We start from the raw sequence: 27,098 nt of genomic DNA on the forward strand, positions 1-27,098 counted from the left end.
TGCCAGGGGGTGCCCTCAGCTGCGGCCACACAGGCGGGAGCCACGCCACCGTGGGACCTCTCCCACCATTTCCCACCCCTCGCGTCCGGACCGTGGCCGGGTGACCCCAGAGGTGTCACAAAGCCCATCCTTCCCTGTGCCACTGCCCACGTCCCCGGTGCCACCGCGGGAGCCGAAGTGTCGGGCCGGGGGTATCAAAACTAAACCTTTACTGGGGGTGGCGGGACGGGGGGCGCAGGCGCAGGGACCCCCGTGTCCCCCGCGTCCCCGCTCAGGGCGCCGGGCCCGGCGGGCGCCGCTCCTGCAGGGAGAAGGACTGGCTGCGGATGCGCAGGGCCACCTCCTGCGTGCGGAACGTCAGCCCAAAGATGTCCTCGTGGTAGCGGTTCTTGTCCTGCGGGACAGGCGTCAGGGCTGGGGCTACCCGGGGTGTCCCCAGGTGTGTCCCCAGGTGTGTCCCGATGTGTCCCCAGGTGTCCCCTGTGGTGTCCCCAGGTGTGTCCCCAGGTGTGTCCCGATGTGTCCCCAGGTGTGTCCCCAGGTGTGTCCCCAGGTGTGTCCCCAGGTGTCTCCAGGTGTGTCCCCAGGTGTGTCCCTAGGTGTCCCCTGTGGTGTCCCCTGTGGTGTCCCCAGGTGTGTCCCCAGGTGTCCCCAGGTGTGTCCCCAGGTGTGTCCCCAGGTGTCCCCTGTGGTGTCTCCAGGTGTCCCAGGTGTGTCCTCAGGTGTCCCCTGTGGTGTCCCCTGTGGTGTCCCCAGGTGTGTCCCCAGGTGTCCCCAGGTGTGTCCCCAGGTGTCCCCTGCGGTGTTCCCGTGTCCCAGCCTTACCCTCAGCTCGCTGATGACGTCCCCTGCCTGCCCCAGTGTCATGTCGCCCTCCTGGGCCAGGATGTGCTGCACGGTCTGCAGCACCTCGGTGGCCATGGTGACATCCCCGCACACGTACATGTGGCCCCCGTGCTGGCACAGCACCTGGTGCACCTCGGCCGCCAGCTGTGCCCGCAGCACGTCCTGCACGTACGTCTGGGGACACACGGGGACGGTGGCATCCCGCACCCGCCCGACCTGTCCCCAGCTCCCCATCCCCGCCCTGACCCTTCGTGTGCTGTCCCCGTCCGTGTCCCCAGCCCCTCACCCCCACCTCTGGCTCAGTGTCCTGCCCCTGTCCCCTCCATTTCCATCCTCACCTGGTCCTTGTCCCTATCACACCTCCGTCCCCAGCTCCGTGCCCATCCCAGCCTGTCCCCATGCCCTCCCCGATCCCACCCGTGTCCCCGTCACACCTTGGGGGTCCCGGGCTCACGGGAGAAGGCCGTGAGCACCTGGCTGAGGGCGCCCTGCTCCCGCGCCTCCTCCATCTCCTCACGGTAAATGTGGTCCAGGGTGGACGAGCGGCACCCGAACACCAGCACCATGGGGCCCAGGGGGCCACCTGCAGGGGGACAGCGTCCTCGTGTCCCCACAGCCCCCCGTGCCCACGTCCCGTTTCCATCCCCTTCCCCATGTCCCCACATCCCCAACCCCTTGCTTGCTGTCACCATGTCTCTTGTCCCCAGTGCCACCGTGTCCCTGTGCCCGTGTCGCCGTGTACCCCACACCCCCGCATCCCTCCCATCCCCGTGTCCCCATCCCCATTCCCGTGTCACCATTTCTGCATCCCCCCGGCCCCGGTCCCCCCTAGCCCAGCCCCCAGCCCCCCGTGTCCCCGTCCCCATTCCCGTGTCACCATTTCTCCAGCCCCCGTGTCCCCGTCCCCAGTCCCGTGTCACCATTTCTCCGTCCCCCCCAGCCCAGCCCCCCGTGTCCCCGTGTCCCCGTGTCCCCGTCCCCTCCCCACCTCCGGCGCGCAGCAGCTGCAGCCGGTGCTGCCAGAAGCTGCGGAAGGGCGCGACCCCGGTGCCGGGACCCACGAGGATGCAGGGGGTGTCGGGGGTGGGCGGCAGCCGGAACGAGGGGGCCCTGCAGCAGTCGGGGGTCACTTGGGGGGGCCTTGAGCCCAGCCCCGGATGGGGATGTCGGGAAATGGGGCGGGGATAGCTTGGGGGGCTGTGGGGGGAAGGCAGGGAACACGGAGGGGAGCAGCTGAGGAGGACAGACAGGGAGGACAGACAGAGGGACACACAGGGCAGGCAGGGGGACACACAGGGGGACAGGGAGGGGGATAGGGAGGACAGGCAGGGGGACAGACAGGGCAGGCAGGGGGACACACAGGGGGACAGGGAGGAGAATAGGGAGGACAGGCAGGGGGACAGACAGGGTAGGCAGGGGGACAGGGAGGCCAGGCAGGGGGACAGGGAGGGCGGCAGGACGGTGACCCCTTACCCCCGGATGAAGGCTGGCACTGTGTCCCCCGGCTGCAGCCGCGCCAGCCACGTGGAGCAGACGCCGTAGTGGAGGGGACCCTGCCCGTCTGTGGGGACCAGAGGGGGCTGGGGGGGCTGCGGCGGGGGGCACTCCCAAAGGCAGCCCCGCACAGAGCCCGGGCAGGGCTGGCGGATGGGGGGACCTGAAGATGCTCTGGGGACCCTGGGAATATTCTGGAAGCGCTGGGGATGAGCTGGAGGTGCCCCGCAGCCCCTGAAGATGCCCTGGAGGTGCCCCACCGCTCCCGTCCCCGCCCCGCTCACTCTCGCTGTGGTAGGTGACGACGGCCACGGTGAGGTGGATCTCGCCCGGGTGGGCGCCGGGCGCGGAGCTGATGGAGTAATAGCGGGGCTGGAGCAGCGGCAGCTGGGAGAGCAGCAGCGCGGCCGGCAGAGCCACGGACGGGAACTCGGCCAGCACCTCCGGCAGCGTCGGGCAGCGGAACCACTTCCACTCCTCGTACAGCCGCGCGTCCTGCGGGAGCCAGGCTGAGACACGGCGGACCCCGCGCTCGGCCCCCGGGGACCCCCAGGGCGGGGCACCAGGGCGAGGGGACCAGCTCCGGTCCCAGTGTGCAGAGTGCGGGGCAGCTGCACCCCAGCAGCCCAGCCAGAAGGGGGGGTCAGCCCCCCAGCCCCCCAGCCAGAGAGGGGGGTCAGCCCCCAGCCCCCCAGCCCCTCTCCGGTGGGGATCCCGCCGCCCCCTCACCTGCGCCAGGCGCTGCAGCCGCTCCCGCTCCGCGGGGTCCCGCGCCAGCGAGCCCAGGAGCTGCAGGAACTGGGGGCTCGGGGGGGCCGCCACGTCCAGGTAGAAGGTGAGAGCCTGGGCCAGGGTGCAGGGGGGCAGCCGGGGCTGCAGCACCCAGCGGGGCCCGGGGCTGGAGCCGCCTGGCGATGGGGTGATTGTGGCGCTCAGTTTTGTCCTGTGTCCTTCCCAAGGCCTTTCCTCTTTTTCTTCTTCCTCCCACCACCCCCCCAAGTCCTAGCCCCTTCCTCTTCCTCAGCCCCCTCCTCGTCCCCTGCCCCAATTTTTTCTGTTTGCCCTTCCTCTTTCTCTTCCCAAACCTCAGCCCCTCCCCATCTTCCCCGGTCCTGCGGGACCCCGTCCTGTCCCACTCCGATACCGGCGGGGTCCCCCCAGTCCCCCGTGTCCCCCTCCACGACCAGCGGGGACCCCCCAATCCCCCGTGTCCCCCCAGTCCCTCGTGTTCCCCCAATCCCCCGTGTCCCCCCAGTCCCTCGTGTTCCCCCAATCCCCCGTGTCCCCCCGTACCGGCGGGGTCCCCATCGCGGCTCTCCACGGCCAGGGGCTGCTCGGGGGGGGGCGGGTCCTCCACGCGCTCCAGGACCCCCCTGACCAGCTCCTCGCGGTTGGCGGGGAACACCCCCAGGTGGTCCCCGGGCAGGTGCCGCAGCCCGCCCTGCTCTGCACAGCCCACCCGAACCAGCAGCGTCTGCCGGCTGGGGGGCACGGGGGGCAGGGGGGTCAGGGGGGCACGGGGGGCAGGGGGGCACGGGGGGCACGGGGGCAGGGGGGCACGGGGGGTACGGGGGGCAGGGGTGAAGGAGGGGTCAGGGAGGGGTCAGAGGGGTGAGGGAGGGGTCATTGGGGTTAAGGAGGGGTCAGAGGGGTGAGGGAGGGGTCATTGGGGTTAAGGAGGGATCAGAGGGGGATGAGGCGGGGGCAGACAGGGGATGGGGGCACTGCGGGGACGGCAGCGCCGGGGGTGTCCTGGGGATGTGGGGACCCCGGGGTGCCGAGAGTGGAGGGGGACGGGAGGTCCGGGGGCAGGTGGGGTGGCGCGGTGAGGATCCCTGTGCGGGGGGATCTCACCTGGACTCCTCACTCTGCAGGTTCTCCACAGACAGCACCGAGCAGGGGAACACCTGGCGCTTGTGCAGCTGGGACAGTCCTGGGGGGCGCGGGGGGTCATGGGGGGCATGGAACGCGTGGGAGGGTACGGAGGGGAGGGGGACACGGGAGGCTGGTGGTCACGGGTGATCCAGGAGGACACGGGGGGCTGGGGAGACACGGCAGGGCTTGGGGAGACTGGGGACACGGGGGGGGACACAGGGATAGATGTAGGGCTGGGGGACATAGGGGGCTGAGGGGTCACAGGGGGACTGGACGGATTGGGTGGTCATGAGGGGACACGGAGGGGCTGGGGAGGAACAGGGGTTTGGGGGGACATGGAGGGGCTGGGGAGGAACAGGGGTTTGGGGGGACATGGAGGGGCTGGGGAGGAACAGGGGTTTGGGGGGACATGGAGGGGCTGGGGAGGAACAGGGGTTTGGGGGGACATGGACGGGCATGGGCTGGGCAGTCACGGGGTGACAGGAGGACCAAAGGGTCTGGGGGAGGTCACGAGGGGGCTGCAGGAGTCCCTGGGGGGGCTGCGGGGTGTGAGGGGATCCCGCAGGATGCTCGGGGGGTGCTCTGGGGTGTCCCACGGGGCAGGTGGGGGGTGACACGGGGAGTGCGGGGGTCCCGCAGGGTGGGGGGAGCTCCCGGAGGAGGAGTCGGTACCGGCCAGAGTCTCGGTGGCCTGGGGCTGCGGCACCAGCCGGTGCCTCTGGCGCTTCCAGCCCTGGGGAGGGGCGAACAGCTCCTCGGCGCCCCCCGCCCCGTCCCCCACGCAGAATGTCTCGCAGGCAGCCTGGGGGCACGGCGGGGCGGTGGGTGCCAAGCGGGGGGGGGGCTGCGGGTGCCCCCCAACCCTGGGGGTGCCCAGGTGCAGAACGGCTCCCGAGGGCGCCCCCAGCCCCGTACCTGGAACACCTGGCGTGCCCAGGTGCGGAACGACTCCTCCTGGGCGCACAGCTCGTCCCCCTCGCCCAGGGGCAGCACCCGCTCCCCCCCCAGCTCCTCCAGCCGCGTGTCCACGGCCCGCGCAAAGGCACAGAAGTGGGGGTACGCCCGGGACCCCAACCCGAACACCGCGAACCTGGGGACAGACTGGGGGTGAGGGTCCCCAGACATGTGGGGGTACCCCCGGCACCATGACCTGAACACCGCCAACCTGGCTGGGGATGCCCCGGGGGCCTCGGGGGCAGCGGCTGCCCCCACCCACATCCACAGGGCAGACGGGGCTGGAGCTGCCGCTGCTGGTGTGAGTCCCCGGGGCACCCCAAGGACCCCACTCCTGCTCCCGTGGCCATGGCAATCCCTGTGCCCCGGGTGGCCCTGTGACAGAATTCCCAACGTGCCCAGGCTGAGGATCCCACCCGAGTGCCCATCCCTGTGGCTGTGCCCTGTCCCCGTGACCGTGCCCACCCCGTGCCCTGTCCCTGTGGCCGTGCCCACCCCGTGCCCACCCCGTGGCCTCGGTACCGCAGGGCTCCCAAGGTTCCTGCACTGTCTGTGTTGCTCAGCTGCCGCCGCTTCTTCTTCCAGGAGGACACGAGCTGGTCGGACTGGGAGACGCTGTTGAACCTCAGCTTGTAGCTCCTGGGGGTGTTAGAAGGGTGAGGGGAGCTGGGGGGGATCCTGCCCCGGCCCCAGCGGGGACCCCCCGGGACCCCCGGGGTGCTCACATGGGCGGCTCCGCCTGGGAGGTGCCAGTGTACGGCGATGTCATCTCCATCAGTGCCTTGGAGAAGCTCTGTGGGGGGCACAATGTCACCCCACATCCCATCCCCACCCCATCTCCTCCCATCTCCATCCCATCCCCACCCCATCCCGTCCCCATCCTGTCCCCATCCTCATCCCCATCCTGTCCCATCCCATCTCCTCCCATCCCCACCCCATCCCCACCCCATCCCCAACCTCATCCCATCCTCATCCTCATCCCCACCCCATCCCCAACCTCATCCCATCCCCATCCCCACCCCATCCTATCTCCTCCTATTCTCCATCCCCAACCCCATCCCATCCTCATCCCCATCCCGTCCCCATCCTCATCCCCATCCCATCCCATCCTCATCCCCATCCCATCCCATCCTCATCCCCATCCCATCCCATCCCTACCTCAGCACATTCTGGAGGGTCCCCATTCCCAAATGTGCTGGTGACCACCAAGACCAGGGTCTCATGCTCCAGGGCCACCACATCATACTCATCCATGCACAGCACCTTCATGGAGTTCCAGGATTAGGATCCCTCCACGGGAGGTGTCTCCCCTCACCCAAACCCCCAGCTCAGGGTGGGCGAGGAGAGCTGCCCCAGTTCTCCCCCTTTTTCCTCCAGACCTTGGGATCAAACGCCCGGCGGAAGAGCTGGCACAGATTCCAGGCGTAAGTCCGCGATTTCCCGGTCTCTGTGGCGTAGAGGATGGTGGCCTTGACCCGTCGCGCCATCACGTGTCCCATGAGCTTGGCCGAGATCTTAACAGCGCTGTGGGATCCCCAGGGCCACCGTGGGATCAGAATGGGATTCCCAGGGGATCCCAGAACTCCCGTGGGATCCCGGGGATCACGGGGTTCACCTACTTGGCCACTTCCTTGAAGGTTTTCCTCCGGGTGACAGTGGTGCCTTTGGACACGTAAACCTTCCAGGCGTCCGGCTGTGGGGCACAGGAGGGGCTTGTGGGGCACAGGGGCCATGGGGGGTGGAGGGGTCGAGGTCTGTGGGATTGGGGAGCAGGGGGGGAGGAGGGGTCGGGGGTCTGTGGGGCTGGACCCGCCTGGCACCGGAGTGTGACTTGGGGGTACTGGGGGGCACTGGGGACCATGAGGGCTCGTGGGGGGCTGGAAGGGTCTGGAGGGGCTGAGGGAGAGCCTCAGCTGGGTGCTGGAGGTGTCCCGGGGGCAGCTCTGGGGTGTCCCGGGGTGTCTCGGGGTGTCCCAGGGGCAGCTCTGGGGTGTCCCGGGGTGTCTCGGGGTCAGCTGTGGGGTAGGTGCCAGTGGAGGGCGATGCAGAGGTTGGGGGTCCCGCAGGGATCAGCCCAGGGCAGTGCCAGAAAGTCCTGGGGGGGTCGGGGAGGTCAGTGCCAGCTGTCCGAGGGTCTCAGTGACCTGGGAGGGGGGAGAGGGGCCGGGGCCCACGGGGCGGGATCTGTGGGTCCAACCCCACACCTGGTAGCAGAAGGGGGCTGTGGGACAGGATCTGTGGGGCAGGGGTCCCACCTGGTAGCGGAAGGTGGGGCTCAGGTGGTAGTTGACCATCTCCTGGTGGAAGACAGGTGTGAGACTGCCCGAGAGGGGCGGCACGATCCAGGCCCAGTCTGCGGGACACCCGCCCCGCGCCCGCCCCTCTGCCGCCAGGTGCTTCATGAACGACTCGGTGGCTGCGTGGTGGTCCACGATGGTCACCTGGGCCACCTGCGGGGACAGGGGGACAATGGGCTACCTGTGGGGCCGGGGGGGTTCCCGTGGCCTGGCAGTGTGGGGGTCCCGGCACTGGGGGTCCCAGCAGTGTGGGGGTCCCACCTGGAAGCTGTGCAGCACGGCCACGTTCACCTCCACAGCCGCCCGGTCCTTCCAGAGCGATGAGCTGGTTCCTGTGTCCAGCCCCATGCGCTGGGCCACCTCCTGCGGGGGGTCAGCGGGGGGGTCAGCCGGGGGTCCCCGAGGGGTCCCGGATGGGGTCCCGGATGGGGTCCTAGTGGTGTCCTGTTCGGGGTGCCAGAGGGCTCCCGGGGGAATTCTGGGGGAGGTCCCAGGAGTGATCCAAGCATGGTCCTGGTGGGGGTCTCAGGGGGGTTCTGATGAGGATCCCTGGATGGGCCTGAAGGGGATCCCAGAGTGATCCCAGTGGGGGTCGCTGGGAGGGGCCGGGGGGGCCCAGTGTGGGTCCCAAGGGAAATCTCGGGGAGTACCAGGAGGGGTCCTGGAGGGACCCCAGAGGAGTCACAGGGCTGTCCCTGTGGGGTCCCAGCACAGTCCCGGGGGGGTCCCAGCACAGTCCCGGGGGGTCCCGCTGCCATCCCGGGGGGTCCCGGCGCGGTCCCGGGGGCTCACGGGCAGCACGTCGTAGCGGTGGCGGTCGCAGAGGTTTCGGGAGCCGATCTCGGTGCCCATGTACCACCCGTTGAACGGCGCCGCGGGGAACTCGAGCCCCCCGATCTCCAGCAGCAGGTTGGCCACGGCCGGCAGCGCGTGCCAGCGCAGCCCCAGCTCCGAGAACCACTCCAGCCTGGGGACACGGGGGCTGTGTCACCCTCACCGACCCACAGCGGCCCCGCAGCCCCCAGAAGGGTACCCCCACCCCGCCTGCACCCCGGTATCCCACCCAGGGAGGGTCAGCATCCCAGCGTTCCAGAATCCAGCCCAGGAGGGGCCCAACAAGCCAGCGTCCCGCGGGGGAGCCGCGGTTCCGGTGTCCGTCAGGGATGGGATCAGACCCGACTCTGCTCCGTGTCCCCAGAGGGGTTCCCCAACCTCCATCCCCTCTCCAGGCCCTCCCTGGGGGTGATCCCGTGGTTCTCCAGCCCAGGGAGGGTCCCTCGGCAGAGACTCGGGGGTCACAGCGCCACTCACGTGGGGTGGTGCAGCGGCACCTCCAGCACCAGCTCCGGGGGCAGCGGGAAGAGCTCGGGGGACTCGTCGGGGCTCTGCAGCAGCAGCGGCAGCACATCGAAACGGCCCCCCCCGGGCGTCCAGCCGTGCTGGATGCAGAGCTGGGGAGGGGGACAGCGTCAGGGGGGCCTCCAGGAGGTGTTGGAGACACAGGGAATGGAGGGCGGCATGGAGGGCAGATTGAGGTGCGGATGGAGAGGGAATAGGGGAGGGACGGGGAGGTGGTGAGGGGGGTCTGGGGGCGCAGGGATCCCCCACCTCGGTGATGTCCACGTTGGCAGGGTCGCCCCGCACGGAGCCGTCGGGCTGCCGATACCCCGCGTAGCGGATCAGCTGCGGGTTCCAGATGCGGAAATCGCCGCGTCCCGGAGCCGCGGGGGGAAGATGGTGATGGCGGACCTGGGGGGCCGGGGGGGGCCGTCAGGACACCCTGCGGCCGCGGGGCTCGGGGGACGCCGGGGAGATTCTCACCGGATGTTGCCGCGGTTGGTGGCGAACTGGATGTGCGAGCAGAGGAGGCTGAACATCTCCCCCAGCCCCGCGCAGTCCCGGGCATCAAACACCTGCGGGGGGACAGGGTGGGTGTGGGGGACCCCTGCGGGCACGTGGGGTGGGAGTCCCCGGGCGGGATCTGCAGGCCAGGAGGTCCTTTGGGACAGGGATCCCCCTGCCGCGGGGGTCCCCGTGCAATAGGTGCAAGGCAGGGTCCCCCTGGGGTGGGGGTCACCACGGGACACGGATGAGGGTCCCCGTGGGGTGGGGGCCACCGCAGGACACGGATGAGGGTCCCCGTGGGGTGGGGGCCACCGCAGGACACGGATGAGGGTCCCCGTGGGGTGGGGGTGACCGTGGGGGTGTCACTGGGGGTACCCGTGAGATGGGGTGGGGTTCCTGTGGGGTGAGTTGGGGTGCCTTGGGTTTGGTGTCCCCAGGAGTTTGAGGTCTCCACGTGTTGATGTCCCCGTGGGCTGTGGTGGGTGAGGGTCCCACGGGTGGTCCCGCACCTGGAGCTTGTTCCACTGGATGCGGCCGACGCAGCGCGCCGCGTTCCGCCAGGCCTGCTTGGCACCGAACGTCAGCTCGGGCTCCCGGAGCCGGTACCAGCCCGAGGCCGCGATGTCCGCGGCCACCTCCCGCAGCCGCTGCGTGTGTGCCGGGGAGTTCTCCCTGCGGGGGGACCCTCAGCACCCACAGACACCGGGACCACCCCCCAGCACCCCCCGACACCGGCACCTCCGGGGGAAGGGGGGCCAAACAGCGACAGGGCTGCAGGGCAGGGATGGGGATATGGGATGTCCCAGGGCAGGGATGGGGGATATGGGATGTCCCAGGGCAGGGATGGGGGAGATGGGATGTCCCAGGGCAGGGATGGGGATATGGGATGTCCCAGGGCAGGGATGGGGGAGATGGGATGTCCCAGGGCAGGGATGGGGGATATGGGATGTCCCAGAGCAGGGATGAGGATATGGGATGTCCCAGGGCAGGGATGGGGGAGATGGGATGTCCCAGGGCAGGGATGGGGGACATGGGGGTATTTCGAGGTAGAGGTGGGGATATGGGGCACCCCAGGGCATGTCTGGAGCTATGGGGGGTACCCCGGCATGCAGATGGGGAAGTGATAGGGGTATGGAGGTGTTTTGGGCAGGGGTGGAGCTATGGGGTGCCCTGGGGTGGAGATGGGGCCATGTGGTGCCCGGGGCAGGGCTGGGGCTGGGCTGTGGGTGCCCCGGGGTGCCCGTGGGTGCTGTGGGGGTGCCCGTATCTGTTGTGAGGGTCCCGTTCGCGCTCACCGCCGCAGGGACACGTAGTACTGGGTGATGAAGTCCCGGGCCAGCTCCAGCAGCTCCTCGGGCGGTCGCGTCCCCTCGGGGGTGGGGGCGGGCAGCGGCCGCGGCAGCACCAGCGACCCCAGGCAGCGCTGCCCCGAGCACGGCAGCTCCTGGGGGGCATCGGGTGAGCAGCCGGGACCCTCGGGCCAGGCCTCCCCTTGCCTGTATCCCGTCCCGCACTCTGCCCCGCCCATGTCTGTCACCCCGGCACCCCGCAAACCTGCACCCCCGGCTCTGCCCCCCGCATCTGCCCCCACATCTGCCTCCTATCCTGCAGCCCCCCAGGCCGCAACTCCAACCTGCATCCTCCTATCCGTGCCCTCCCCCCGCCTTTTCACCCCTTCAGCCGCACTCCGTACCCCCAGCCCCGCGCCCCCAGCCCCGCTCCCCCCAGCCCCGCACCCCAAAGCCCCTCACCCCCAGCCCCGCACCCCCAGCCCCGCACCCCCAGCCCCGCACCCCCAGCCCCGCACCCCAAAGCCCCGCACCTGCCCCGCGGTGGCGCAGAGCGTGTCGTAGCTGATGCTCCCGCTCTCCCAGTTCTTCAGACGGGCGAAGCGCGGGGGCTCCGCCGGGAAAGAGGGCGCAGCGCTGGGGGGTGACACGGGGCACCCCTGAGACCTGCCCGGGCACGGGGGAACCCAGCCGGGGGTCTCGGGGGACTTGGGAAGAAACGCGTGTCCCCCCCGCGCCTGCTCCCGCGTGTCTGACACCGGGGACCCGCCGGGCTCGGGGACCTGCCCGAGGGGACGGCGACAGGAGGGCGCTGGCTGGGGGCAGCGGTGGGTGGCTTGTGGCGGGGACAGTGGGGACTTCCCCAACATCTGGTGCTGCTGGGGGGCGGGGGGGTCCCGAGCCCTCGGATCAGCCTCGTGGGGAATGGAGGGGATGGGGAGGCTCAGAGGATGGGTGGGCTGAGCTGGGGGGGCTCAGGGGATGGGGGGAGCAGGAGATGGGGGAGCACGAGATGGGGGAACAGGAGATGGGGGAGCAGGAGATGGGGGAACAGGAGATGGGGAACAGGAGATGGGGGAACAGGAGATGGGGGAGCAGGAGATGGGGGAACAGGAGATGGGGGGCCGAGCTGGGAAGTCAGGGAAGGGGAGATCAAGATAAAGGGGCTGAGTTGGAAGGGTCAGGAGTTGAGGGGTCAGAGGATGGAGGGGGCGCGGGGCGTTCCTGGCCCTCGTGTGAACAATGGCCATGAGTCACACCGGGCTCCGGGCCACCGCGGGGGGAGGACACACCCCCCGTCCCATGTCCGTCCCCTCCGAGCCCCTCCGAGCTGTGGGGTCCTCACGCCTCCGTCCCCACTGCACCCCATACACCCCTCCCCAAATGTCCCCCCATGTGCCCCAGATCCCACTGGCCCCAGCGCGCCCCAGCGGGTCCCACGGGCTGCTGGGGCCACGCCGTGCGACAGGCGACACTGTCACGACACCATGAGCAGGGCTCACGGAGCGGGCTCTGTGCTCTGCCCCAGTGCCCCACGCGAGCCACCCCATCGGGGACACCTCCAGGCCGGGGACACCTCCAGGCCGGGGACACCTCCGGCCATGTGCGAAGGTCCCCGCGGGTGAGGAGGGGTCCCCGCCGAGGCTCGGAGCGGCGGCAGGTGAGTGCCGCTGTCCCGGTGCCCCGTCCGTCCTTTCCACCCCATTCCTCCCCATCCCACCCCGTCCATGCCGCCTGGGCACCTACCCGGGGGGCTCGGTGACAGCGGCGGGGACAGCGGTGACAGGGGGGTCCTCGGGCGCGGGGCCGCGCGGGCGCGAGCAGAGGCCGAGGCCGGGGCAGGCGCGGGGGGCTCCGGGCAGGACCCCCGGCAGGTTCCCCATGGCGGCCCCACTGAGCCGGGAGCGGCCGCTTCCCGCTTCCTACAGCCCGGGGAAGTGGTGACGAGGCCGCGACGCCCCCGCCCCGCGGACAATGGGCACCGCCACCTCCACCGCCACCTCCACCGTCACCGCCACCTCCACCGTCACCGCCACCGCCACGCGGCGTGGGACACACCGGGGACCCCACCGGGGGGCGTCGGACCCATCTGAGCCCCGAGCCCCTGGCATGCGGCCATGGGGAGGGAGCGATGGCACCCCGAGAGTGGGACACGGCACTCGTGGAGGGGACATGGCCCTTGGGGGGACTTGGGAACCCACATGACACCCGGGTGGGACACAGCCCTGGGGGGAACGTGGCACTGGGGGGTATATATGGCACTGAGGGGGATATATGGCACTGGGGGGGATGTATGGCACCGGGGGGATATATGGCACTGGGGGGATATATGTCACTGTGGGGGGATATATGGCACTGTGGGGGTGTATATGGCACTGGGGGGGGATATATGGCACTGGGGGACATGCATGGCACCCGGCGGGGGGACACGTGGCACGCGGAGGGGACACGGTGCTGAGGAGGACATGGCACCCACGGGGGACTCGGAACTGGGGGGACACTCGAGGCGCCGTGGGAACATACACGTGGCACTGGGGTGCGCATGGCACCCTGGGGACACAAGGACGGCACCCAGCGGGACACGTAGGGTTACCCTCATGGGGGGCACACAGCACTTGGGGGGCCGCGGTGGTGGCGGGGACCCCCATCCCAGCCACAGGACACTGTGGCCCCCCACCTTTGCACCTGGCGATTGGGTGCCCCGGGGGGTTCCCGGGCCGCCCCCAGCCCCACGGCCGTGGGGCGGATGTCCGGCGGGACCCCCCCCATTTCCCGCTGCTTCCACCCAGTTCCGGCCATTGACGTGCTGGGCGCTACCGGGGAGCCCCTGGTCAGCGCCCCGGGGGGGCTGCGGGGGGGAGCGCACCCCGCGACCCTCCCGCGGGGCACCCTGCGAAGCCAAGCGGGGTGGGGGGCTCATCCCCGCTGTCGGCGGAGAGGGTGGCACGGTGACCCCGGAGTGGGGCGGGGGTCGCGGGGGTCGCGGGTCTGGGAGTCCGGAGCGGGGGGTGCTGTTGGGGCGCGGGGGTGGCGGGGGGTGCGGGGTCCCCCGGCTCCCTCCGGAGGTTCGAGGTGGGGCTGAGCCCGCAGCTCACGCAGCGACGGGAAACCGCGCCCGGTGCCGGCTCGGCGGTTCCTTCCTGCGGGGGGGGAGCGGGGCGGGGGCAACCGGGAGGCGCGGGGCGGGACCGAGCCATCGCATGGGGGGCACAGCCGGGGCGGGGACCCCCGGGGGGACACGGAACGGGGTATCTCACCCCGACTCTGGGGGTCCCGGGTTGTCGCCCCCGCCCCGGGGTGTTCCCCGCCCGTGGGGCGGGACAGGCCTGTCCGTCACGGCAGAGCCCACCCGGTTGTCTGCCCTGCCCGGGGGCGGGACTCGGGGCGGGCGGGGGCCGGGGAGGGTCAGGCCTCCAGCCCCCCACAACCCCTCCAAATCCACAACCACCCCTGCGTGTCCCACGGCCTCCTCCGGCCCCACAGAGCCCCCGCGGCCCGCCCGTACCCCACAGCCCCCCGCCCGGCTCGGCTCAGCTCCGCTCGGTCTGATCGGTCCAGTCCATCCGTTTGTACCCGGTCAGTCCATTTGGTTCCGGTCGGTCCATCTGCCTCTGGTCGGGCCCAGCGGATCCGTTCGGGTCCGTTCTGGTTCTCTCGTGGCCACTCAAAGCCGGTCGGGGCCGGTCGGTGCAGCCGGTCCGGTCGGGCCCGGTCGGATCCGGTCGGGCCCGGTTGGCAGAGCCAGTCCGGTCAGACCGGTTGGTTCTGTCGGTCTATTCGGGACCGTTCGGGCCCGGTTGGTCCAGCCGGGTCCCGTCACTCCGGTCGGTCCCGGCCCCGCGGCGGGGCCGGCGCCACTTTCAGCACCTGGGACAGAGACCGGGAGCGTCCGGGCCGGCGAGGCTCGGGACGGCACCGGGACCGCGCGGGGACCGAGCTGAACCGGCACCGGGACCGCGCGGGGACCGAGCTGAACCGGCACCGGGACCGCGCGGGGACCGAGCTGAACCGGCACCGGGACCGCGCGGGGACCGAGCTGAACCGGCACCGGGACCCGCGGCTGCACTGCGCTCTGGCCAGGAGCTGAACTGAGACTGGATTGGGCTGAACCGGGACTGGGATCGGCACTGGGACCAGAACCGTGCTTGTGGCCTGGACTGGGACAGTGCTGAGACCCTGACTGGACTGGGACCGACCTTTGATTGCGACTGGGACCAGGACTGGAGCAGGACTGGGAGTGGGTTGGGATTGCATTGGGCTGTGAAGGAGCTGGACTGGTCTGAAAGTGGACTAGGACTGGAATTTGAACTGGGACCAGGACTTGGAGTGGACTGCACAGGACTGGAACTGGGATTTGGATTGGATGGAGACTGGTACTGGGACCAGACGACTGAAACTACACTGGAAAGGGGACTGGGATTAGGATTTAACTGGGATTGGGACTGGGACCACAAGAGGACAGGATAGGGCCTAGATGCTGAGACTGGGACTGGACATGACTGGGAGTGAGACAGGAACTAGAAACACAACCGAGACGAGAAGTAGGATTGGACAGAGATGAGGATTAGACTGGGATCAGGCCTAGGACAGGGGCTGCTCTGGGGCTGGTACTGGGGCTGATCCTGGAACTAGACTGGGAAGATGTTTAGGCTGAGCCAGGATGGCAGGACTGGCGCTGGGAGGCTCCCACCAGGACCCAGCTGAGGCTGTGCCTGGGAGCTCTGCTGCTGCCCCACATGGCCCCACGTTCCCGTGTCCAAGTGTCCCACTGTCCCTGTATCTCAGTGCCAGTGTCCCCATATCCTGAAATCCCAGCGTCATGGTGTCCCACTGTACCTTATTCTGGTGTCTTGGTGTCTCAGTGTGCCCATGTCCCTGTGTCCCAGTGTCCTGGTAACCCAGTGTCCCCATGTCTTCGTGTCTGTGTGTCCTCAAGTCCCGATGTCCCCACATCCCCATGTCCCCATGTCCCCATGTTCCTGTGTTCCCACATCCCCGTGTCCCTATGTCTCTGTGTCCCCATGTGCCCATGTCCCCGTGTCCCCTTGTCCCTGTGTCCCCGTGTCCCCGTGTCCCTGTAACCCAGTGTCCCCATGACCTTGTGTCCATGTGTCCTAAGGTCCTGATGTCCCCACATCTCCATGTTCCTGTGTTCCCACATCCCGGTGTCCCCATGTCTCCGTGTCCCCGTGTCCCTGTGTCCTCGTGTCCTCATGTCTCCATGTCCTGATGTCCCTGTGTCCCCGTGTCCCTGTGTCCCCACGTCTTCGTGTTCCCGTGTCCCCATATCCCTGTGTCCCCGTGTCCCCGTGTCCCCATGTCCCCGTGTTCCCGTGTCCCCATGTCCCCGTGTCCCCGTGTCCCCATGTCCCCATGTCCCCATGTCCCCGTGTCCCCATGTCCCCATGTCCTCGTGTCCCCATGTCCCCATGTCCGGGTGTGTGTCCTCTCTGCACAGGGGGGCGGGGTCCGGGGTGTCCCCCCGGTGTCCCCCCGGCTCTCGGGGGTGCTGCGGGGATCGGGGTGGGGGGCGTGGCTCGGGGGTTGGGGGCGGGGCGGGGGCGGGGCCAGGGCGGGGCGGGGCCAAGGCCCCCGCTGGGCGCCCCCGGGCGGGGCGGGGCGGGGGTCCCGGGCCCCCCCCGGCCATTGGCTGCGCCCGCGCTGGCCCCGCCCCCAGCCCCGCTGTCAACACGCAGCGCCCGCCGGGCCGGGCCGGGCCGAGCGCACGGACCCGCCCGAACCGCGCCGAACCGAGCTCGGCCCGCCCGCGCCGGGCCGCGCCCGCCCGAGCCCGCCCGAACCGGGCCGGGCCGAGCCCGCCCGAACCCAGTGCAGCCGAGCCCGGCCGAACCCGGCCCGACCGAACCGCGCCGAACCCGGTCGAGCCCGCCCGAGCTCGGCCGAGCCGGGCCGGGCCGAACCGAACCAGCCGAACCGAACCGAACCGAAGCGGGCCGAACCCCGCCGAACCGAACCGGCCGAGCCCGGCCGAGCCCAGCCGAGCCCGGCTCAGCCCAGCCGTTCCGAACGGAGCCGAACCGTTCCGAGCTGTTCCGAGCGGCGCCGAGCGCGGGGCGGGGGCTCGGTCCCCCCCGGTCTCTCCGTGACTAAATAAGGCCGATGGCGCGGCGCGCACCGGGCGGGTAGAGCGGGGGGGGGCTCGGCCCCTCCGGCTCCCCGCCCCGGACCCCCCCGGCCCCGCAGCACCGCACCGGGGCGGGCGGGGTCCGGCCCCGGGCGGGGAGGCCCCCCCCGCTCCCCGGGCCCCCGGAGCGGCGCCGTCCTTGGCTCAAGGGCAGCGGGACCCCCCGCGGCGCGGGGCCCCCCCCCGGGCCGGCCCCCCCGCCCCGCCGGCGCTGCCCATGGGCCCGGCACGATGCCGGTGCGGCGGGGGCACGTCGCCCCCCAGAACACCTTCCTGGACACCATCATCCGCAAGTTCGAGGGGCAGAGTGAGTGGGGGGCGCCGGGGGCGGGGGGGAACCGGGGGGCGCCCGGGGGACCGGGGGCGGGACCAAGGGGGCCCGAGGGGGAACCTGGCGGGGGGAGCGCCCGGAGAGGGGATTGGGAGACAGCGGGGAGCACCAGGTGTGGAAGGGAGTGAGGGGACTGTGGCCCCGGGTGGGTTTGAGGTGCTGGGGGACAAACCCGGCCGGGGGGGACGCTGCTCGCCCCGGAGTCCAGGAGTCCCCAGCTTGAGGGGGGTTGGGGTGATGGGGACAAACCTGCTTGGTGGGGGATTACTGCCCACCCTGTCCTTCAGCAACCCCTGGCTCTGGGGTGCCAGCACTGGGGCTTCCCCGTGGTCCCCGAGATATGGAGCCCTCACCACCAGCTCAGGCCGCTGTGGGATTGGGGGTCCCAGCTGGCAGAATGGGGGGTCGGAAAAGTCTGGGGGTTCCCAGCACCTCTCTGGGGTCAGGCCCTGAGCATCCCCCAGACTGGAGTTGGGGCAGTGACGCGGGGGAACGCTGCCCCGTGGGTCGGGCTGGGGGGTGCCACCCTGCTGGGGACAGGCTGTGCTTGGGGGGGTCTGGCTGGGCTGAGCCACTGCCCTCAGGGTGTGGTGGGGGGTCCCAGGGTCCCCATGGTAGTGGTGTCCCTAAGGGGTCTCTGCAGTTGTGGGGGTCCCCGTGGTGATGAGTCACTGCTTGGAGTCCCAGAGTCCCTCCTGTTGTGGGGTTCCTGTTGTGGGGTGTCTGTAGTGGCTGAGTCCCTGCTGTTGTGGGTTCCCTGCTGTTGTGGGTTCCCTGCTGTTGTGGGGTCCCTGATATTGCGGGGTTCCCTGCTGTTGTGGGGTCCCTGCTGTTGTGGGGTTCCCTGCTGTTGTGGGGTCCCTGCTGTTGTGGGGTCCCTGATATTGCGGGGTCCCTGCAGTGCTGGCAGCCCCTGGCTCCCTGTGGTTATGGGGTCCCTGTGATGGTGGGATCCCAACAGTTCTGGGGTCCCCATGGTGGTGATGCCGCCAGTTTAGGGGGTCCCTGGGGAGCGAGCGGGATGACTCATGAAGTGCTTGTCCCTGGGAAACCCAGAGCCACGGATGGACGGACGGACGGACAGACGGACGGATGGGCAGGACCCTCCCTCGGGGCTGCTGGGCCAGGGGTGCCCTGGCCTGAGCCGCCCGTCCCCTCTCCCGCCAGGCCGCAAGTTCATCATCGGGAACGCGCGTGTGGAGAACTGCGCCGTGATCTACTGCAACGAGGGGTTCTGCCGGCTCTGCGGGTACTCGCGGGCCGAGGTGATGCAGCAGCCCAGCACCTGCGACTTCCTGCACGGGCCCCGCACCCAGCGCCGCGCCGCCGCCCAGATCGCACAGGCCCTGCTGGGCGCCGAGGAGCGCAAGGTGGAGATCTGCTTCTACCGCAAGGATGGTACGGACAGGGGAGCGCAGGGGACACGGGGACAGGCAGGGACGGGAGGGCTGCGCCGAGGAGAGCGGGTGTGGGAGCACGAGGTGGGGATCTGCTTCTACCACGAGGACGGTCCTGACCCCCCTGGGGGGACCGGGCTGGGGACAGGGGAACAGCAGGCACAGGGACAGACCTGGCTGGCAGGAGGTGTCGGCACAGGTGGGGACTCGAGGGACTTTGACACCCCCGGGGCTCCGCGGTGCTCTCCAGTACCGTGATGGCTCCCCAGGGACTCCCACCCTGCGAGTCCTCAGCCCTCCCCGGTGCCGTGATGGCCAGCCGGGGCCCCAGGGAGCCTCAGGTTGTGGGGCCGGGGTTGTGGGGTGCAGCGATCCCCAGCTGAGCGTGCTGGGGTGACGGGAGGCCGTGTCACTTGGAGCAGGGACAAGGAGGACAAGGAAGGAGTGGGCTGAGCTGGCATCGGCCGTCACAGTGCCACCATCCCGTGGGGGTGTGGGAGTAACCGGTGACATCCCGGGGGTCCCAGGGGTCTCTGGGGGCTGTGCCCCACAGAGCCCGGCCCGGGCCTGGCTCCCCGCATTGGTGGTGCCGGTGCTTCCCCTCCCCGTGGCCTCGTGCCAGTGCCAGGTGTCCCGGCTGTCACCACGGCTGTCCCGGCTCTGGGCACATGGCCCCGGTTCCGGTGCTGGAGTAAACAAAGCTGGTGCCAGCTGCCGGCGTGGCCGTAGAGCCGCCGTGGCCCCGGGAGCCCTGGGCAGCGGGCTGGGGCCAGGGACGGCGCTCCTGGCGCTGGGAGCCTCGTCCTGCTGCGCTGGCTCTGCCTGGCCTGCCCCGTGCCCCTCGGGCTGTGCCGTGCCGGGGGCTGTGGGGCTGCCCCCCGGAGCCTGTGACACTGAGCCCTCAGGGTGACACTGAGCGGTGCCACCGCCTGTGCCACAGGGGTGGGGAAATGGGGCTGCAGCTTGGGGCCTTCCTTGGGTCCCCGGAGACCTCGACGCCTCCGGCTGTGCCTCCGAGCAGCGTGGGGGTCCCACCCCTTACCAGCCCTTGAGTGCTGCCAGGGACAGGTGGGATAGGGGGTTCCCAGAAGTGGTGAGGGGTCCCAGCCCTTGGCAACTTCTGTGGGGCCTGTGGGGAGGTGTGGTGAGGGCTCTGGGAGTGCTCTGGGACCCCGCACCGGGCCGGGGGCAGTCCATGGTGACCGGCCGGGGCCCTTGGCAGTGCCCTGGATCTGGGGTGTCCTCCTCCCTCTGCTGGGCCCCTTGGCCGGAGCCTGCTGGCCCTGGGGACTGCAGTGATGCCACCGCGGGTGTCTCCTCCCCCGAGCACCGTGCTGGTGCTCCCCGCCACTGGCATGGAGGGTGCTCGGGGGGTTCCACTCCCTGCACCGGGACCCCCAGGCTCTGTGGGGCCGGGAACTTGTTACCAGTGGCTTCGGCATCCCCGGTGCTCCGGTGTCGCTGCCGTTCCGCGGGTGCCCTCGGGATCGTGGTGTGGTGCCGACTGCCACCCTGCAGCCCCCCACCCTCGCCCCTGGCGTGTCCCGGTCCCCGGTGCTGTGTCCTGATCCCTGGAGCCGCGGTGGAGCCGTGCTGGAGCCGCCGCGTCGCCGCCGCTGCTGCAACCATTTGTCTTTGCGACGTGTTGTTTATGGAGCCGGGGATGCCGGGAGGTCACGACGCCCGTGGGGCACCTTTGTCCCCGTGGAGACACCTCAGGGACCCCGGGCTGGATGGGGACAGGGAGGGAGCACAGACGCCCCCGGTTGCCGCTGTGGCCTTTGGGGTCCCCCTGTGTGTGGCCCCCGGTGTTGGTGCAGGGCGGGAGCGGCTGAGGGCCGGGAGGAGCGGAATCGGGGTCCTGTCACTGTCACAGCTCGGGCTGGGGGGGTCCCCCCGTGCCAGGGGGGGTGTTCCCAGCCTGGCTGCAATCCTGGGGGTGCAGATGGCTCCTCGGTGCAGGGGTGCGGGTCCCAGGGCAGTGGGAGCAGGGATGGGAGTGCAGGGATGGGGATGGGGGTTCGAGGATGGGGGAGCAGGGATGGGGGTGCGGGGATGAGGATCGGGGTGCAGGGATGGGGATGGGGGTTCGGGAATAGGGATGGGGGTTCGAGGATGAGGATCGGGGTGCAGGGATGAGGATCGGGGTGCAGGGATGGGGATGGGGGTTCGAGGATGAGGATCGGGGTGCAGGGATGAGGATCGGGGTGCAGGGATGAGGATCGGGGTGCAGGGATGGGGATGGGGGTTCGATGATGAGGATGGGGGTTCGAGGATGGGGGAGCAGGGATGGGGATGGGGGTTCGGGGATGGGGTCCGGGGGGGTCCCCGCGCTTTGGGGGTCCCGGCGCCCCCTGGCGGTCGCGGGGAGCGGTGCGGGTGCTGGGTGCAGTTTGGGGGTGCGGGGGATTTGGGGCGCAGCTCTGGAGGTGGGAGGTGCACTTAGGGTGAGGGGGGCGAGGGTCTCTTTGCAGTGAGGGGCGCGCCTCTGTCACTGCGCTCCCCCCATTGCCCCCACCCCAGGGGTCCCCCACTGCTTCTGCCGCCGCCCGCACCCCCGGGGTTCCCCCATCGCCCCCCCCGGGACCGGCCCCCATCAGCAGCTGGACCGGGAGGGCCGGAGCTCTCCTTGGGGACCTCAGGATTCCCGCGGGGGTGGATGAAGCCGGCGGTGTCGGTGGCTCCAATCCCCTGGCGGCGGTGGCTCGGCGACAGCTCCGCGGTGGCCCGGGGCCACCCTGTGCCACACCGAGCTGGCCCCCAGCCCGGGCCCCGCGTGCGCCAGGGAATCCCCCCGCCGCGGGCACGGGAACAGGGACAGTGCCAGCTGGCACCCGCCGTGCCAGCCTGCCGGGCCCGGTGCCAGCCGGGGGGACACCGTCACGGGGGGGATTCGCTGCTTTGGCGTCACCCGCGTGTCCCCCCAGGGTCCCCGTGGGGTGAGGGGTGCGGGGGAAGCAGGACGCCCCCCCCATCCCCCAGAGGTTGCCCCGGGCTGCCCTGACCACCCCCAATTCCCCCCGCCCCCAGCTGTGGCACCGGATTAACGCCACAGCTGTTAACGAGTTCTGAGCGGCTTAACCCTGCCCGGCACCCCCGGAGCCCCCCCGGCCCCCCCGGCCCCGCTGCCCACGCACAGACACGACATCTGGGGGGAGAAAGGGGACTCCCCCACCCTTCCGTGCCTCAGTTTCCCCCGGGGTGCGGCTGCAGAGGGGCTGTCTGGTGGAGTCGGTGTTGGGGGGCAGGCGGGGGGCAGGAGGGGTGGCTCATCAGGAATGGGGGGGCAGGAGGGAGGGGGTGCTCCCCAGGCCGGGGTTGGGGGGAGGAGGGGGTGCTCAGCAGGGACAGGGACAGGGGCAGTGTCCCTCTCCCAGGATGTTTGGGGCCGGGCAGGGGGTGCACTCCCGGCCGGGGATGCCACCCCCCCATGTCACCGACGCCCCCTCCCCGCAGGCAGCTCCTTCCCGTGCCTGGTGGACGTGGTGCCAGTGAAGAACGAGGATGGCACCGTCATCATGTTCATCCTCAACTTCGAGGCTGTGAGGGAACCTGAGCCTGGGGAGGCCCCGACCCCCAGCACCAACCACTGGGTCACCCCGGCCCCCTGGGGCCCTGCAGGTATGGGGGGACAGGGACCCCGGGTTACCGCCAGGTATGGGGGGACAGGGACCCCGGGTCATCCCCAGGTATGGGGGGACAGGGACCCCGGGTCACCCCCAGGACTGGGGGGACAGGGGCACGGGATAACCCCCAGGAATGGGGGGACAGGGACACGGGGTCACCCCCAGGTATGGGGGGACAGGGACACGGGGTCACCCCAGGTATGGGGGGACAGGGACACGGGGTCACCCCCTCCTGCTGGGCTCCTGCAGGGGGAATGGGGTCAGTGCCACCGGGCTGGTGGCAGCCCCTGTCCTGCTGACCCCATGTCCCGGGTGTTGCTGTGGGGCACATGGGGAGAGTGGGCAGCACCGTGGGGAGGGGGGTGAGACCCTGCCCCTGACCCCAAGCCTGATTCCCGGGGTGCAGCTGGTCCCTGTGGCCGAAGCAGCACCACGGTGGGGATTTGGAGCCGGATCCTGAGCCCGGTGCTGTCCTTCCCCCCAGGACGCAGCCGGTCCCTGCGGCTGAAGCTGCTGGCGCTCACGGGCAGCCGCCAATCGCTGCCCCCCGAGCCACCAGAGCCGCCGGACGTGGTGGTCGTGGACCCCGGGGTCATGGAGCCGCTGGCCATGGACCTGGCCCTGCCTGCCAGCGACTCGGGCCCCGAGGACGCCTCATCCTCGCTGGAGCCCGGTGTCGGGGACCGTCCCGAGGACGAGGCGGCGCTGATGGGGAACCCCGAGGCGCCGGTGACACAGTCATCCCCGCGGGCCGAGCGCCTGGCGCTGGCCTTTGCCAACCACAGCCTGGCCAGGAGCCGGTCTCGGGAGCGCCGGTCCCGGGAGAGCCTCCGCAGCCTGCGCCGGGCGTCCTCCGTCGATGACATCGAGGCCATGAAGGGCGACGGGGACAAGCGCGGCCACAACCGCCACGCCAGCGCCGGGGCCGGCCTGCACCGCGGCTCCAGCACCGGTACGGCCACGCTGGCGCGGGGCGGGCCATCGCTGCTGGGGACATCGGGGCAGCCACAGCCAGAGAGCCTGGTGACACCCCCGTCCCACTGCCCCACAGCAGCGCCTGGGCTGGCAGGGGCTGGGGATCCCCCCCATCACCACCCCCGGCCCTGTGAGCCACACTGAGCCGCAGTGTGGCATCACCCTGGGAATCACCTCGGGAATCACCTCGCTGGCCCCAGAGCTCGTTAAGCGTATTAAGATAAGGGACAATTACTATAATGATATTAAAGGTAACTGAGAGCAGCTCTGCAGGTCCCTGGGGCCGGTGGCACACGGCTGGGGGTGTCCCCTGTGCCCTGGGGCTCCGCGTTCCCTTCACCTGCTGTGGGACCCTGACCCTGGGAGCAGCAGGATGCCCCCGGGGACAACGGGACCCCTGCCCCAGGAGCTGGGGGAAGCTGGGGGACCCGCCCGGGGCTCGGGGGTCTGTGAGCCGCGGTGCCAGTCCCCCGTGCCGCGGGACGCCGCGGTGACCGTGTGTCCCCGCAGGCGCGGTGGCCGCTGTGCGCAGCGCCCTGCTCAACTCCACGTCGGACTCGGACCTGGCGCGGTTCCGGGCCATCGGCCGCATCCCCCAGATCACCCTCAACTTCATGGACCTGCAGCCGGGGGGGCTCCTGGCCCCGCCCCCGGCCCCCCGCCCCATCATTGCCCCCACCAAACTGCGCGACCGCACCCACAACGTCACCGAGAAGGTGACACAGGTGAGACCCGGCCGGGGGACGCGGGGACAGGTCACACAGGTGACAGGGGTTGGGCGGTGCTGAGGTGGCTGGGGTGCACCGAGGCGTCCGGACATCTCGGTGGTGATGTGGCCAGGCTGTGACACGATGGCCAAGCGGTGACAAAGTGTCCGAGCAGTGACGAGATGTCCGGGCAGTGCTGGAGGGGATGTACAGTGCTGGAGGTGGCCGAGCGCTGCCAAAGTGTCCGGGTGATGCCAGAAGTGCTCGGGTGGTGCCAAAGTGACCAGGTGGTGCTGGAGACAGCCGGGCAGTGCCAGGGTGGCTCGGTGCTGCTGTGGGTCTGGCCTGGGGGTTCTGACCGTGATGTTCTGGGTGCGGTGGGTGCCGCGGCCGGGGGTATCTGGTCCGGGACAATCCCCAGGGGTTCCCAGCGAGGTGCAGGGAGCAGACACTCGCTGGTTACCGCGGGTACCCCCATCCCAGTACCCCCCCCCGTACCCCCAGCCCGGTGCCCCGGTGTCCCCACTCCGGTACCCCCCACTCCGGTACCCCCCACCCCGGTGCCCCGGTGTCCCCACTCCGGTACCCCCACTCCGGTACCCCCACCCCGGTGCCCCGGTGCCCCCACTCCGGTACCCCCACCCCGGTGCCGTGCTGCCGGGCACTGGCAGCGGCCGCTAATCCGCTCCCGTTGTGTAACCGCCATCTGCCGCGGGAACAGGAGGCGCCGCTTAATTACACCCTGATTTCTCGCCGCTAATGATCCGGGGGTGGCGGCTCCGGGCATCCCGGGAGGGCTGTGCGGGCTGGGGGAGCCGCTGCGTGCCCCGCCCCGCGGTGTCCCCGGGATCCCGCGCAGCCACGCCCGGGGCTGTCCCCGGGGTCCCCGGCAGCTGCCGGGGGACGGAGCAGCCCCGGCGCATCTGCCCGAGCCCCTCGGGGCGCCCCCGGCCCCGCACCTGCCCGCACACGTGAGGGGGCCCCGTGGGAGCCCCGTTCCCACCTGGAGCTCCAGGCCCTGCTGCCGGGCGCTCGGTGGGGTGGGGGGGACCCTTCTGGGGGGCGGCACCCCCTCACTCCGCATCCCGGACCCGCCAGATCCTCACGGAACCTCTTGGTTGCCTCGGCCGTGGTTATTGTGCCACCAGGGTGACGCTGAGCTCTCCCTGCCCCCGCCGTTGCCACGGGGCCCGTGAGGGGACACGGGGGACACGGGGGACACGGCTGCGGTCACCGCGGCGGGCTCTGCCCCCCGGCAGTGCCAGGGACTCTCGGGGTGCCCCGGCTGTGCAGTCGGGCAGAACCGGGGCCGCGGGAACTGGGGGCGTGTGGGTGTCCCCGGCTCAGGCACGGCGAAGCCTCCGGGGTCGGTGGGCACCGGGGGACGGGGGTGTCCCTGCAGTGACACCGCGATTCACCCGCGGGCTGGAGCAAGGTCACTGCGCTGGGTGACACTGACGGGCACCTGGGGTGGCATCCCCGCGGCTCCTGGGACCGCCGGAGATCCTGGTCTGTTCCCGAGGGGATCCCTGCGTGGGGCAGGACAGGGCTGGGGGACCCCAGACCCACTCGGGGTGTGTGGGGACCCGGCGGTGCCACCAGCCGGGGCGTGTCACTGGGGCATCGCTGGCTGCTGGGGGCAGCCTGGGGACACCGGGGACCCCCCATTGCCGGGACGAGTCCTGCCGACCCCGGCCCCGCTGGCACCGGCTGGGTGGGCGAGGGCGCTGCCCCCCAGGTCCCTCTCGCTGGGGCTGGGGGTGCCCGGGGGGGCCGGGCGGGCGCAGCCGTGGGGCACTGCCAGCGCTGGGCAGCGGCCAGGGACACGGGGACACCGGGAGCCGTGAATCAGCCGGGGCTGCCAGGGCCAGCTCACCGCTACCGTCATTGTCCCTGTCCCCGTCACTGTCCTTGTCCCCACCATCACCGTCCCCATCCCCGTCACCACCCCCCGTCCCCATCCCGCTGCTCACGGGGCAGGGCGAGTCCACACTTGGGGGGCGCGGGGGGCTGCAGGTGCCGGCTGGCAGCGGGGAGGGGGCGGCGGCGGAGCAGGCAGGGAAGACTCCGGTTCCGCCGCCCCCCCCGTGCCCCCCTCGCCCCGGTGTCCCCGCGGGGCCGCTCCCGGGCGCTCCCGGTCCCTCCTCCGGGGAGTGGCGACGGCTGGAGCCGGGGGGGGCCCGGCGGGGGCGAGCGGCGGGGGGGGCTCGGGGGGTCCCGCCCCGCTCCATCTGCCGCGCGCAGGGCCGGGGGGCGGCGGGGGGGGCGCGAGGACCCCCGGAGCGCGGCCATGGCCCCGGCGCGGCGCGACAGCGGCGACCGCGGCGACCGCCCCGACGGGGAGCGGCGGGACCGGGTCCGCCGGGCCGTCCGGGTGTCCAGCCTGGTGGCACAGGAGGTACGGGGGGCGGTCGGGGGGCGCCGGGGGCCGCGGGGGTCCTCACCGAGAGGGAAAACCGGACCCACGATTTTTACCGCAGCGGCTGGGCTCGGGGTCCCGGGGGCGTCCCCACGCCGGCATGGGGGAAACGGAGCGGGGGGAGCACCGGGGGTGGTGGCGGGCGGCTCTGGGGTTCACCGGAGGGATCTGGCGGCTCTGGGGAGGCTCCCCCGGCTGGGGGAACGGGGTCCCGTTGTCCTTTCACCGCGCACGGACACCGCGGCCCGGGGGTGTCCCCGTGCGGGGATGGGGGGAGAGGCGGGCGGGCACCGGGGGTCGTGGCCGGAGTGTTTGGATGGGGTTGGTGGTCCCGCGATTTTCGGGGGGTTTCCCCCCACGACGGGAGCAGGGACCCACAATTTATCCTGCCGTGCGAGGGTGCGGGGTCCCGGGGGTGCCCCCGCGCCGGGATGGGAGACACTGAGCAGGGGGATGGCACTGGGGGGTCGCAGCAGGCGGCTCTGAAGGGCTGGGGGGCCCGAGGGGGCCCGGAGTGTCGCCAGGGTCCTGTGGCTCATCCCGCCCTGAGTGGGTGTGGGGTACCGCGGGTGCCCCCGCGCCTGGAGTTTGGGGACCCTGGTGGTTGTGGTGGGCGAGTCTGGGGGTCCAGGGGGACCTGGAGCCCCCGGGGATTGGGGAGCACGACCCCGTCATGGGTCCCCAGTGCCCACCCGGTGCCACAGCCGGGCCCAGTGCCATGTCCAGCTGTGCCGTGGTGGCTTGTGGTGTGGCGAGGGGTAACAGCTTGTGGCTGGCGTGGTCTCTGCTGCGTCCCAGGTGGTCTCCAGTGTGCTCCAGGTGGTCCCCAGTGTGTCCCAGGTGGTCCCCAGTGTGCCCCAGGTGGCCCCCAGTGTGTCCCAGGTGGTCCCCAGTGTGC

At 71.1% G+C, this 27,098-nt stretch overlaps 3 protein-coding genes across 5 annotated transcripts; 1 reads left to right on the forward strand and 2 right to left on the reverse strand.

The window, feature by feature from the left end:
- Nucleotides 1–24: 24 nt before the first annotated feature.
- Nucleotides 25–12,594, reverse strand: NOS3 (nitric oxide synthase 3). Its single transcript, XM_058830581.1, is given in 27 exon segments — nt 25–394; nt 826–1,020; nt 1,281–1,429; nt 1,835–1,956; nt 2,320–2,407; nt 2,625–2,835; nt 3,070–3,248; nt 3,634–3,821; nt 4,195–4,273; nt 4,888–5,017; nt 5,131–5,305; nt 5,692–5,808; nt 5,895–5,962; nt 6,328–6,432; nt 6,549–6,693; nt 6,789–6,862; nt 7,425–7,619; nt 7,728–7,829; nt 8,259–8,433; nt 8,778–8,917; nt 9,075–9,187; nt 9,190–9,215; nt 9,288–9,379; nt 9,821–9,983; nt 10,607–10,755; nt 11,134–11,236; nt 12,347–12,594. Coding segments are annotated over 27 exon segments (3,543 nt in total). The 5' UTR covers nt 12,484–12,594; the 3' UTR covers nt 25–271.
- On the forward strand, nt 11,837–23,974 carry LOC131575328 (potassium voltage-gated channel subfamily H member 2-like). Of its 3 annotated transcripts, none has more exons than XM_058830599.1 (5): nt 11,837–12,260; nt 18,244–18,474; nt 21,930–22,094; nt 22,584–23,051; nt 23,585–23,974. In XM_058830599.1, exons 2-5 carry the CDS (start codon nt 18,345–18,347, stop codon nt 23,860–23,862), a joined length of 1,041 nt encoding a protein of 346 aa, XP_058686582.1. In that variant the 5' UTR covers nt 11,837–12,260; nt 18,244–18,344; the 3' UTR covers nt 23,863–23,974. The 3 variants fall into 3 exon arrangements, with proteins under 3 accessions (XP_058686582.1, XP_058686581.1, XP_058686580.1); XM_058830598.1 differs by lacking the exon at nt 11,837–12,260 and adding an exon at nt 16,314–17,052; XM_058830597.1 differs by lacking the exon at nt 11,837–12,260 and having other exon boundaries at nt 17,931–18,474.
- A 538-nt stretch (nt 23,975–24,512) lies between these two features.
- On the reverse strand, nt 24,513–25,742 carry LOC131576739 (basic salivary proline-rich protein 2-like). The gene is made up of 3 exons (XM_058833722.1): nt 25,347–25,742; nt 24,893–25,177; nt 24,513–24,836 (listed from the first exon to the last, which is right to left on the reverse strand). The coding sequence occupies exons 1-3, from the start codon at nt 25,740–25,742 to the stop codon at nt 24,513–24,515; spliced, it is 1,005 nt and encodes a 334-aa protein (XP_058689705.1).
- Between the last annotated feature and the right edge of the window lie 1,356 nt (nt 25,743–27,098).

Source organism: Poecile atricapillus, chromosome 2, assembly GCF_030490865.1.
Source record: "Poecile atricapillus isolate bPoeAtr1 chromosome 2, bPoeAtr1.hap1, whole genome shotgun sequence".
NCBI lineage: Eukaryota > Metazoa > Chordata > Aves > Passeriformes > Paridae > Poecile > Poecile atricapillus.

Bases quoted from the DNA above. Each gene is read 5' to 3' on its own strand.
- LOC131575328 (XM_058830597.1), top strand. From the start codon at position 18,105: ATGAAGTGCTTGTCCCTGGGAAACCCAGAGCCACGGATGGACGGACGG. The intron at 18,475-21,929 runs GTACGGACAGGG...CCCTCCCCGCAG, and splicing joins CTGCTTCTACCGCAAGGATG to GCAGCTCCTTCCCGTGCCTG. The intron at 22,095-22,583 runs GTATGGGGGGAC...CCTTCCCCCCAG, and splicing joins GGCCCCCTGGGGCCCTGCAG to GACGCAGCCGGTCCCTGCGG.
- LOC131576739 (XM_058833722.1), bottom strand. From the start codon at position 25,742: ATGGGGACGGGGGGTGGTGACGGGGATGGGGACGGTGATGGTGGGGAC. The intron at 25,178-25,346 runs GTCTGGGGTCCC...GTGTCACTGCAG, and splicing joins TCCCCACACACCCCGAGTGG to GGACACCCCCGTCCCCCGGT. The intron at 24,837-24,892 runs GTTCCGTGAGGA...GCCGCCCCCCAG, and splicing joins ACGGCCGAGGCAACCAAGAG to AAGGGTCCCCCCCACCCCAC.